The 12,458-nt window shown below is 48.5% G+C and overlaps 1 protein-coding gene and 1 pseudogene across 1 annotated transcript; both read right to left on the reverse strand.

Annotated features, from left to right (window-relative positions):
• Window positions 1-566: 566 nt before the first annotated feature.
• On the reverse strand, window positions 567-3,694 carry LOC127185207 (protein Wiz-like; annotated as a pseudogene).
• A 1,267-nt stretch (window positions 3,695-4,961) lies between these two features.
• LOC127185208 (protein Wiz-like) lies at window positions 4,962-11,788 on the reverse strand. Its single transcript, XM_051141767.1, has 3 exons — window positions 11,700-11,788; window positions 8,083-8,883; window positions 4,962-7,191 (listed from the first exon to the last, which is right to left on the reverse strand). Exons 1-3 carry the CDS (start codon window positions 11,786-11,788, stop codon window positions 4,962-4,964), a joined length of 3,120 nt encoding a protein of 1,039 aa, XP_050997724.1.
• Window positions 11,789-12,458: the final 670 nt, after the last annotated feature.

Here is a 12,458-nt window from a genome sequence, read left to right on the forward strand (position 1 = left end):
GTGAGCTCAGTGGGGGCTCCCAGGCCCTAGTGGTTTAGCAGAAGGAGCATGGATTCCTCTGAGCAAGCACCATGACCTGATGCAATCATTTGATTTGGGAACTGAGGGGGCTAGGGCAGATCCCAGGTCTCACGAGGTGCATCTGTGTATGTTTGCCTGTGTTTGAGTGAGAATAGATATTCTTGGGAGCAAAAGGAACAGGGGTCTTTGGGATTTTTGCAAATGGTCACAGATAGCAGACATAGCCCTGCCTGGTTGCTAGACACAGGGAAGTGTTGTTCTTTACTTCGAGCAGATTGGCTACCACCAAGGGCCTGGCTAATGCCCCTGCTAGACCAACCAGGTGGCCTCCAGGAGGATACCCCTGTGGCCCCAGAGTCCTCAGACTGCGGGTGGAGTGGCTAGCTGGCTTTCGGTGCCCAGGTTGTCGTGTGCCTGGCCCCCAAGGGGCACCGGTTTGAGGTTCTGGCTTCCTCCTTTGGAAACAGAAAAGAAAGGGGGGAGGGATACAGAGGAAAAGTGGAAGAGGACAGGTGGCATAAAAGGGGATCAGAAATGCTTGTATATTAGGGTGCCTCTACAGCTGCTGCCTGTGCCTCTGGGGCCTGGGCCTCCTTAGGCAGAGGGTCTGCTTTGGAGAAGTTCTTCTCCAGAATGTGCTGCTGTAAATGCAGCACCCACTCTTCTTGGATGGAGAATGGGCCACGGAATTTCATTTCACAGAACCTGCACTTGAGGATGCAGATCTTGCCCATAATCTTGACCAGTGGTGACTGGTAGGAGGGACGCACCCGGGAGGGGCCTAGCCTGAACCGGCGTCTGCGTTGGCTTCGCGGTCTCCGAACCTCTTCCAGCTTCTGTTGGAGGTCATTGGCCTCCTCACCACCCAGAGCTGCTGAAGCATCCGGGGGGTGGGCTTGTTGGTGTTCAAATTTGTTGATATGCTTTACCTCATGTTCTTCAGACTTTATAGTCCCAGGTGGGCTAGTTGCCAGAGGCTGTTCACCACTGTCAGCTGCCCTGCCAGCTTCAAGCCCTGTTTCACCCCAAGAACTTCGGCCAACGAACTGCCGCAGGTGAGCCCTTGCGTGGCTGGCTAGGGCTTTGCGGTTTTCAAAATGATGGCCACAGAGCTCACAGCAGGCCTCAGTGGAGGATTTCTCATGGAGAGTCTTTGCCTTGAAGGGCAGTTCAGTCTGGATGTAGGTCTTGGCCTTGACCTCTGCTGGGAGGAAGCAGTCTTCCTGGTGGGGCCGCTTCATTGCCACTGTGCCTAGGTAGCTAAAGGCTTAGCCCCTGTGATGGTGACCACAGGCTGAGCTCCAGAGGAACCTGGGTTGGTCCAGCTCCTGGTGTTCCTGGATGGCTAGCCAAGGGTGACAGAGGCAGTGCAGAATGCATAGCCCCAGCAGCTGCTATGGGGGAGCCATCTTCAGTGACAGAAGGAGCTAGGTCTCCAGCTGGAGGCTCCTTCTCGATGAGGCACGGCTTGGACATCTTTAGGATCTCCCGAAGTGTGTCAATGGGCGAGCCATTGACAGACCACTCGGTCACACCCATCTGGTGTAGATGGGAGCGTGCATGGTTAGACAGGCCTGTGTGGTTCTGGAGGAACTGACCACAGAACTCACATCGGATGTCAGGCACTGGCTCTGCCCGGGATGACAGGTTCAATGGGGCCATATCTTATCGAGGTGCACCCAGGGACCCTCAGATGGATGAGGATCCTCATGAAGGGCCCCTGGCAGTGTTTCCTGCTTGATCTTCTCTCTCATTTGTTCAGGCTTCAGTTTCTTGTGCAGGGAGGGCATAGCAAGGCCTGAGAACATTTTCTGGGCTGTGAGAGGAGGATAAGCAGTCGGTAAGTGGCCCAGGGGACTGCCTGGTAGTGGTGGCAACTTCTAGGCCAATAGTGCAATGTGAAGATCCGAGGGACTATGGGCTTCTAGTGAGCTGACAGAACCTCCAATGTCTACTACTTTGGCCAAAGCTTTTAGGTTATGCCCTGTTGGGGAGAGGTGTCAATCTGGCCTGGATTGGGTCCCTCTCTTCAGCATCTCCTGCAGTGTGTCAATGGGTGAGCCATTCACATACCACTCAGTCACACCCATCAGGCGCAGGTGGGAGCGAGCGTGGCTGGACAGGCCCTTTAGGTTCTCACAAAACTCACCATAGCATTCAGAGCAGATGTCTTGTTGACTCTGTGCCTGAAGAGAGATTGAGAGGAAGTGGCTCCTCCTCAGATGCCCAGAAAGTGCCAGCGGCCAAGAGGTCTTGCTTCCCCCAGGGGCTGGACATACTTGAGCCCTTCAGCTTGGCCTTCTTGGCAGGCGGTGATGTAGGGAGTAAGGAGAGAGCTGTGAAGGCAGGAGTCCACCCCAGCTAGCCCAGGGATCCCTGCCCAGGTTGGAGGCTGGTCTGGATGCCCTTCCTCCCAAAAAGGCCATGGAGCATGACTATGGGCGATCCCTTGGCATCCAGGTTGCTGACGCCCAGGTGGTCACGGGCGTGAGTGAACAGCCCTTCCTGGTCTCAAACCAGGCACCACGCAGCTGGCAGTACAGCTCTCTGCCCCCGTCACTATCGAAAGTGTGATACTGAGTCCCCTTGTCCTCAGACTGGGGCCTTTGTGCCTGTAAGGAAGTAGGCAGGGGACTCAGGGACAGCTGGGGGCTCTTGTTCTCAGGATTCTTGTTTGTAGGGGATCCTGCCCAAGTCAGTGGGGCCTTCATGAGGAGGGGAGAGCTGTATGGATGGGCCTGGCCCTTGGCTGAGGAGCCACAAGTTGACTTGAGTGCTTTTTTGACAGGCGGGACATCCATGGGTTAGGCCTGGGTGATTAGAGCAGGCCTGGCAGTCCCAGCAACCAACTCCTTTGGTGAGTTGGAGTTGTTGGTCAGGCTAGGGGGCAGCCCAAGGGGAGCATCAGGCAGATCCTTCTGCCTCACCAGCTCATAGAGGAGGTCGATGGGATCACCACCGCTTTCTGACTCTGCCACCCCCAGCTGCGGCAGGTGTAAACATGCATGGCTGGACAGGCCCTTTTCTGTCTCAGGCAGACACCGCAAACCTTACAGGTGGTCAGGCTCTGGGCCTTGAGGTCTGACAGTTCCTGTTTGCATGCCGTGAGTAGTTTATCAGCTAGTGTAGATATGAAGGCATATGAGAACTTATTCCCTATATTGAGTAAAAATATATGCAGCCACTATAGAAATTAATGTGAACATAAATCTAGAAATTGAACAACCGTATGACTCCACCATTCCACTTCTTGGCATATACCCAAAGGTTTAAGTCCTACTATAGAGATGTTTCCTCATCCATTTTCACTGTGGCTCTATTCACAAGATCAAGGAAATTGAAACGGCATTGATTGATTTTCATCAAATGGTGAATGGATAATGAAAATGTAGTACATATACTCAATCTAATTTTATTTAGCTGATATATATGTGTGTGTGTATATAATACATACATACATGCATACATACATACATACATACATACTTTCATGTAAATGAATGGAGCTGGAAAATTTCAGAGTGTAGTAACCAGGGACCAGAGAAAAATGCTTCAGGCTTTATCTTCTTATCTTATGTGTGGATGCTAGCTTTCTATCCTTAGATATGTTTGCTTAAATTAGTGTACTTGTAGAAGTAATAAAACGAATAAGAACCATCACAAGGATTTGCATATGGACGATTTATTTTTACCTTCTGAGCAGCTCTACACACTGCTCTAGAGTTGCTAAGCCAGTTTGTAATCAGCAGGCTCCATTTCCCCTCCCTCATCTTCAGAATTTTTGTTAGGTCCTCTGTTTCCTAGTGCTACTGTAACTGGAATAAGATGAAACCTCAAACTTATTTTCTTTGCATTTTCTTAAATGTTAGTAATGAAATTGTTCATCCATATTCATTTCTTCTCTTGAAAATTCTGTTCAGATCAAAAGGCCAGTAGTTCATTTCTAGTTTTTTAATATCTTGGGGACATTTTTTTGGGGGGGGCTGCGTGTTTCCAGAGAGAAATTTAATCTAATTTATATATTTCTAGGTACCTTGATAATCCAAAGGTGGACACAGAAAAAGATTGAAAAGTCAGTTAGATCCAGGTATCTAGCTGGACCAGGATTGCAAAATAAAAGGATTCACGTTCTTTATTCTCGTCACAAAACGCATTTTTTCTTTTGTAAAAAAAAGTGAAAGATCTAGGGAGCTATACATAGATAGAAACAGTGAAAAGGGGGAAGGGTGGCAGGGGTGGGAGAAGAGAGTCTTACAGCTCACTCTACCCTCCAGGTCCTGAAGCAGGAGGCAGCTGTCAGCTTTGAGCTCTTCCAACAAGAAAGCTTCCTTTTTGGGAGGTGGGAAGCCAACAAGAATTTCCTTGGCATTGTGAGCTCAGTGGGGGCTCCCAGACCCTAGAGTCTTAGCAGAGAGGGCATGGATTCCCCTGAGCAAGCACCATGGCCTGATGCAATCATTTGATTTGGGAACTGAGGGGGCTAGGGCAGATCCCAGGTCTCAAGAGGTGCATCTGTGTATGTTTGCCTGTGTTTGAGTGAGAATAGATATTGGTGGGGGCAAAAGGAACAGGGGTCTTTGGGATTTTTGCAAATGGTCACAGATAGCAGACATAGCCCTGCCTGGCTGCTAGACACAGGGAAGTGTTGTTCTTTACTTCGAGCAGATTGGCTACCACCAAGGGCCTGGCTAATGCCCCTGCTGGAACAACCAGGTGGCCTCCAGGAGGATATCCTTGTGGCCTCAGAGTCCTCAGACTGCGGGTGGAGTGGCTAGCTGGCTTTCGGTGCCCAGGTTGTCGTGTGCCTGGCCCCCAAGGGGCACCGGTTTGAGGTTCTGGCTTCCTCCTTTGGAAACAGAAAAGAAAGGGGGGGGGGGGGAATACAGAGGAAAAGTGGAAGAAGACAGGTGGCATAAAAGGGGATCAGAAATGCTTGTATATTAGGGTGCCTCTACAGCTGCTGCCTGTGCCTCTGGGGCCTGGGCCTCCTTAGGCAGAGGGTCTGCTTTGGAGAAGTTCTTCTCCAGAATGTGCTGCTGTAAATGCAGCACCCACTCTTCTTGGATGGAGAATGGGCCACGGAATTTCATTTCACAGAACCTGCACTTGAGGATGCAGATCTTGCCCACAATCTTGACCAGTGGTGACTGGTAGGAGGGACGCACCCGGGAGGGGCCTAGCCTGAACCGGCGTCTGCGTCGGCGTCGCGGTCTCCGAACCTCTTCCAGCTTCTGTTGCCGGTCACTGGCCTCCTCACCACCCCGAGCTGCTGAAGCATCTGAGGGGTGGGCTTGTTGGTGTTCAAATTTGTTGATATCCTTCACCTCATGTTCTTCAGGCGTTACAGTCTCAGGTGGGCTAGTTGCCAGAGGCCGTTCACCACTGTTAGCTGCCCTGCCAGTTTCAAGCCCTGGTTCATCTCCAGAACTTCGGCCAACCAGGGACAGGGCCTCAGGTGCCAGCCCCAAGGGAGGCTGCTTGTCATTGTCATGGCCACGGCCAGTGCTTCGGACCTTCTTGGTAAAGAGGCAGCCAGCCTGGACGTAGCTTCGGTAGGTGTCCACTTTCTGGGGCCAGTGTTTGATCCACTCACTCAGCGTCTCGATGGGAGAGCCTTTGACACTCCACTCTGTCACACCGAACTGCCGCAGGTGCGCCCTTGCGTGGCTGGCTAGGGCTTTGCGGTTTTCAAAATGATGGCCACAGAGCTCACAGCAGGCCTTGGTGGAGGTCTTCTCATGGAGAGTCTTTGCCTTGAAGGGCAGTTCAGTCTGGATGTTGGTGTTGGCCTTGACCTCTGCTGGGAGGAAGCCGTCTTCCTGGTGGGGCCGCTTGGTCGCCACTGGGCCCAGGTAGCTGGTAGCTGAAGGCTTAGCCCCTGTGATGGGCGACAACAGGCTGAGCTCCAGGGGAACCTGGGTTGGTCCAGCTCCTGGTGTTCCTGGATGGCTAGCCAAGGGTGACAGAGGCAGTGCAGAATGCATAGCCCCAGCAGCTGCTGTGGGGGAGCCATCTTCAGTGACGGAAGGAGCTAGATCTCCAGCTGGAGGCTCCTTCTCGATGAGGCACGGCTTGGACATCTTTAGGATCTCCCGAAGTGTGTCAATGGGCGAGCCATTGACAGACCACTGGGTCACACCCATCTGGCGCAGGTGGGAGCGTGCATGGTTAGACAGGCCTATGTGGTTCTTGAAGGACTGACCACAGAACTCACATCGGATGTCAGGCACTGGCTCTGCCCGGGATGACAGGTTCAATGGGGCCATATCTTCTTGAGGTGTACCCTTAGATGGGTGAGGCTCCCCATGAAGGGCCCCTGGCAGTGTTTCCTGCTTGATCTTCTCTCTCATTTGTTCAGGCTTCAGTTTCTTGTGCAGGGAGGGCATAGCAAGGCCTGAGAACATTTTCTGGGCTGTGAGAGGAGGAGACGCAGTCGGTGAGTGGCCCAGGGGACTGCCTGGTGGTGGTGACAACTTCTTGGCCAAGGGTGCAATGTGAAGATCCGAGGTACTATGGGCTTCTAGTGACCTGCCAGGAGCTTCACTGCCCACTACCTTGGCTAGGGCTTTTTTGTTAGGCCCTGGTGGGTGGCGGTGTCCACCAGGCCTGGATTGGGTCCCTCTCTTCAGCATCTCCTGCAGTGTGTCAATGGGTGAGCCATTCACATACCACTCAGTCACACCCATCAGGCGCAGGTGGGAGCGAGCGTGGCTGGACAGGCCCTTTAGGTTCTCACAAAACTCACCACAGAATTCGCAGCGGATATTTCTTGTTGACTCTGTGCCTGAAGAGAGATTGAGAGAAGGTGGCTCCTTCTCAGAGGCCCAGAAAGTGCCAGCGGCCAAGAGGTCCTGCTTCCTCCAGGGGCTGGCCATACTTGAGCCCTTCAGCTTGGCCTTCTTGGCAGGCGGTGATGTAGGGAGTAAGAAGAGAGCTGTGGAGGTAGTAGGAGTCCACTCCAGCTGGCCCAGGGTTCCCTGGCCAGGTTGGACGCAGGTCTGGATGCCTTCCCTCTCCAAAAGCCCTTGGAGCATGTCTATTGGTGATCCCTTTGTATCTGGGTTGCTGACGCCCAGGTTGCGCAGGTGGGCACGGGTGTGAATCAACAGGCCCTTCCTGGTCTCAAACCAGGCACCACACAGCTGGCAGTACAGCTCTCTGCCCCTGTCACTATCGTAAGTGTGATACTGAGTCCCCTTGTTTTCAGACTGGGACCATTGTGCATGTGGGGAAGTAGGCAGGGGACTCAGGGACAGCTGGGGGCCCTTGTTCTCAGGATTCTTGGGTGTAGGTGATCCTGCCAGATTCAGTGTGGCCCTCTTGAGGAGGGGAAAACTGTATGGATGAGCCAAGCCCTTGGCTGAGGAGCCATGAGTTGACTTAAATGATTTTTTGACAGGAGAGGTATCCATAGGTTTGCCTAGGTTGAGTAGGTCAGGGCTGGCAGTCCCAGCAACTAACTCCTTTGGTGAGTTGGAGATCTTGGTCGGGCTAGGGGGCAGCCCAAGGGGAGGATCAGGCAGACCAATCTGCCTCACAAGCTCATAGAGGTGGTCGATGGGATTACCACTGCTTTCTGACTCAGACACTCCCAGCTGCTCTGGATGTGAACATGCGTGGCTGGACAGGCCCTTTCTGTTATCAAAAAACTCACCACAGAATTCGCAGAGGATATCTCTTGTTCTCTCTGGGCCTGTAGAGAGGTCGAGGGTAGATGGCTCCACATCAGAGGCCTGGAAAGTGCCAGCGGGCGAGAGGTTCTGCTTCACCGAGGGGCTGGCCATACCCAAGGACTTCAGCTTGACCCTCTTCGTCGGCGGAGGGGTAGGGAGCCTGGACAGGGCTGTGGAGGGAGAAGAAGGACACCCCAGCTGGCCCAGCGCCCCGTGCCCAGGTCTGTGGCAGATCTGGAGGCGCTCCCTCCTTATAAGCCTATGGAGCATGTCTATGTGGGATCCCTTGGCGTCCATGTTGCTGATGCCCAACAGGCGCAGGTGGGCACGGGCGTGAATGGACAGGCTGTTGCGGGTCTCAAAGCAGGAACCACACAGCTGGCAGTACAGCTCTCTGCCCCTGTCACTATCTAACGTGAGATCCTGAGGCCCCTTGTCCTCAGACTGGGGCCATTGTGCCTGTGGTGAAGTCTGCAGGGGACTCAGGGACAGCTGGGGGCTCTTCTCAGGATTCCTGGTTGGAGGCGATCCTGCCAGAGTCAGTGGGGTCTTCTTGAGGAGAGGAGAGGTGGAAGGGTGGGCCAGGCCCTCGGCTGAGGAGCCACAAGTTGACTTGAACGCTTTTTTGACAGGAGGCCCATCCATAGGTTCGTCCGGGGTGAGTAGGCCAGGGCTGGCAGCCCCAGCAACCCACTCCTTTGGTGAGTTGGAGTTGTTGGTCGGGCTAGGGGGCAGCCCAAGCGGAGCATCAGGCGGGCCCTTCTGCCTCTCCAGCTCGCAGAGCAGGTCGACAGGATCACCATGGCTTTTTGACTCTGCCACCCCCAGCTGCTGCTGCTGTGAACATTCGTGGCTGGACAGGCCCTTTTCTGTCTCAAAGCAGGCACTGTAGACTTCACAGGTGGTCAGACTCTGTGCCTTGAGGTCTGGCAGCTCCTGTTCGCTGCTTTGAGTAACCTCTGCGGCCATTTTGCTGCTCAGCTGACTTGCCACCTGCTCTGGGGCCCCAGAGACAGGCAGTATCTTCTTTGAGAGTAAGGGAGACGCCAAGTCCATGGCCACCGTTGTGTTTTCTTCAGAACACAGGCCGGTTCTGTGTTCCGGTTCTGTGTTCTGTGTTCTTTGTGCAGGCACAGTGGGCCATGGAGGCGGCCATCTTTGCTCTGACGCATCGGGGCTGCTGCCTCCTCTTTTTAAAGTTTTGGTTTTTTTGTTTTTTGTTTTTTTTTTTTTTAATCTAATGCATCCAGTTGGCACTGCTGTTGTGTAGCAGTTCTCCCCAAGATTAAAACATTCCATCCTGCAGGAGAGCTCCTTAAACAAGAAAGAAAGTTAAAAACAAAACAAAACAAAAACAAACCACCTCAAATTAGCGCCAGGAAGTCCTTGAAACAGACCAGATTCATTAAGTCCATTCCTCCGAAGAGTAAACAATACACTTCTGAGTGTCACTCTCAGAAAAGCTTAGTGCAAAAAAGACTCTTGAGACCAGACCAGCTCCCTGCATGAAGCAGTAACCAAATGAGCTGCCTGGGAGAGGTTTAGACCAACTGGGAAATGACGTGGAAATAACCTGTTGAGCTGCCTACTCCAGTTCTCATCTTCTGTGATTCCCACCTCAGGATGGGACAAGCTTTGGATATGCAGCTCTACCTGAGTTATTTCTGTATGACAAAACCTTCTGAAGGGTTATAATAGGCCAAAGCATGGCAAACATGGGTCCAAAAATGGCAAATAGGTTGCCCAACAGTTTTGTCCTTTACCCTTCTCCTTCATTTCCTCGACCCCACTAAACCATTAGATTGCATGCCTAATGCTAGCCACCATGGTCCATTTCCTTATTTGGCCACTTCCTTCTCCTAAGACTAACTACCAAGGTCAAGCTATTGAAGTATTGACGTCCAACAATCAACCTCCCCTCTTAGCTACCATAATAACATGTCTACTCAAAAGAAACCAATTCATCCTAACACAGGGTTCCCCCTTTTTGCTTTACAAACTGCCATTTGTGTACAGGCCACTACTGTCCCCTCTCTCTCCAGAGGCAGTCCTCTGTATCTCTGCAGCAAATATCCCTTCTCCAACTCCCTTCTTTCTTTTTCCTTCTCCTTCATCCTTTATCTCCAATCTTTGTCTCTTATTCCCTGCCCTTTTTCCTTCTGGGGCAAATAAATATCCTTTGTGCTGAGAGTTTGCCTTGGAGTGTCTTGGGATGACTTCAAGGTCCTTTCACTGACCAGCTGTTACATACAAAAAGAAAAACAAAAAAGGATAGGATTCTTCTTCCACGAACAAGTATCCAATGACAAAAGCTCCTCAGTAAGGATGAGGCCTGGAGATCATCTACTCCATCTACGTGGGAATTTTGGTTGGCTTGCATATCATTTAAATTTCATTTACTTTTTTTCCAACCTTAACCTTAAAAGTGTCATAACTACAACGACCCTTATAATCTTAAAAGTCTTCTGAAGTCATAAAGCCAAAATGTCATTAATCATTTTAGACTATCTTTGTATTAAAATAAACAATGCAAGCTTGAAATATTTGTTCAATACATAGATGCTTAAGTTAGTGTGGATCCTTACAAAGTCAAGTATACTGTCTATGGTGGCTAAATAATATAAATTTGATGAAAATATATTGTCAAACAGTTTGTGGACAATATCTTATTTTTTGAATCTTTGCTTTCACTTCTAGCAAATTATGGACAAATGTCTTTCAAATATCCCAATTGGTTGAGTGGAGTAAAATGTATTAGAATTATAAGATCTTCTTGATACTATCTGTATAATTCATCAAACTCCCTAAGTTTGTCTCTGATAAGTACTTTTGCCCAGTTACATTTCTTCTCCACTTCATGTCATGATGCTGGATTTGATGCGGTGTTGCTCTATTAGAAAGGAGTTATACTTGTCTTTATTGATCTTGCATGAAAATATTTAATTTACCTATGTGTTTCACTGTGCCAAGAAAGTATATGATTCATATATTAGAAGTTCAAGCTGTAAGAGTTAATCGATCACAACTTCCGTTTGTCTATAGAAAACAAAAACTTCTGTAACAAACACTTTAAGGAAACCAGAAGAATTAATACTCTTGTTTGTTTTTAGTGTTGATGCAAGTCAGCTCTCAACTTGTAATTCTAATTCTTTACTCTCTTCTTTGCAGGTATTATAGGCCTTCACCACTATGGCAATAAGCTAATGCATCTCATTTGCTAATTCATTCTCTAATAATTTACTGCATATCTAAGTGATTTTCATAAATTATTCTATGTTTTGTGAAAGTTCAGTCAATGAGCAGATATAAGTAAAACTACTTGAAAGTAATTATACAGCACTCCCAGATAAAAACCACAGTTTGTTATAAATTTTATAATAGATTTAAAGTTCAAAAAAATAGAATCTCTATTTTTCATTCCTTGTTGTTGTGTTGTTTGGGTCACCATCAGCCTTTTTAGCTGGGAGAATAGATAATAATGTATACAATATACAGGTACATATATGTAGGTACATACATACATAGCCATGGGTACAAAATGTTTCAATATTTAAGGACTCTGTTTGGTGAACTTACTTGTGTACCTTGGTGTTTATCTCTTTCCTTTAAGATTAGATCTCAGCTGGGCACAATGTTGTTTGCCTGTAATCCCAGCACTTGGGGAGGCAGAAGCAGGTGGATCTATGTAAGATTGGAGCCTGGTCTACAAAGCAAATCCAGGAAAGATAAGGCTACAAAGAGGAACTCTGTCTTGAAAAAACAAAATTTAAAAATTTAACTTTTGGCTGCTTTTCTTCATGTAGCTATCAACCATAAAGTTCTAATGATTAGTGTACAAATTCTCATTTGAAGTCAATAGCCTTTTCTTCTAAACACCTCTGATAGTATGACTCAAGCATTGTTCTCTCTTGTATTTGGTATTCACTTTTTGGTGCTTTGGGTGAATTCGCTATAGTGAAGAAGTCCCTATTAGATGTATATTCTTAATTCATAGCATTTACATACCCCCATTCGGATTCAGGGTGCAATCTCAATTCTGCCAAGAAGTCACTCACTGATTTTGTGAAACCAACTTCAGACCAGTTGCCTCTCATGCAGTGGCCTGATCATATGCATACTGAAATTAGCTTGCAGTTGAACTTCATAGCCAATCTCTTGCATGTTTGATACATAAAACATCTGTCCCTGGAGCTATCTGTGAAATTAATCTCCAGCTCTAAATTGGTAACCACATCACAAGACAAATATCAGAGAATAAAGTGAAAAATAGAAGACCAGGATGCAATTTTATTAACTTCATCTTCAATAAGAAAATATGAGAAAGAGAGAGAGAGAGAGAGAGAGAGAGAGAGAGAGAGAGAGAGAGAGAGAGACTCAAGTCTATCCTTCTATCCTTCTTTCATGCTTCGCCATTCTAGACTAGATCAAAATTATCCATTAACCAAAAATAATCTCAAACAAAGGCAGTAATGAAGTAACTGAGGAACTATAAAGGTAGGATAGAAAATCATAATAGCAAAATAAGAAGTCTTTCATTGTCAATAATAACTATATTCAAGTAAGAGAAACATTCCAGTTAAAAATATAACCATCCAAAGAATTGGTGGGATTTTTGAATCACCTATTATAAGCTGCCTACTGGAAAAACATTTTAAATTTAATGTTATTAATAGGTTGAACATGAAAAGGTGAAAAATATGTTCCATGAAATTAGTGGACAAAGACAATTAAGGTGACTATAAAAATTATGATTCAAACTAGGAA

This window comes from Acomys russatus, chromosome X (assembly GCF_903995435.1).
Source record: "Acomys russatus chromosome X, mAcoRus1.1, whole genome shotgun sequence".
Lineage (NCBI taxonomy): Eukaryota > Metazoa > Chordata > Mammalia > Rodentia > Muridae > Acomys > Acomys russatus.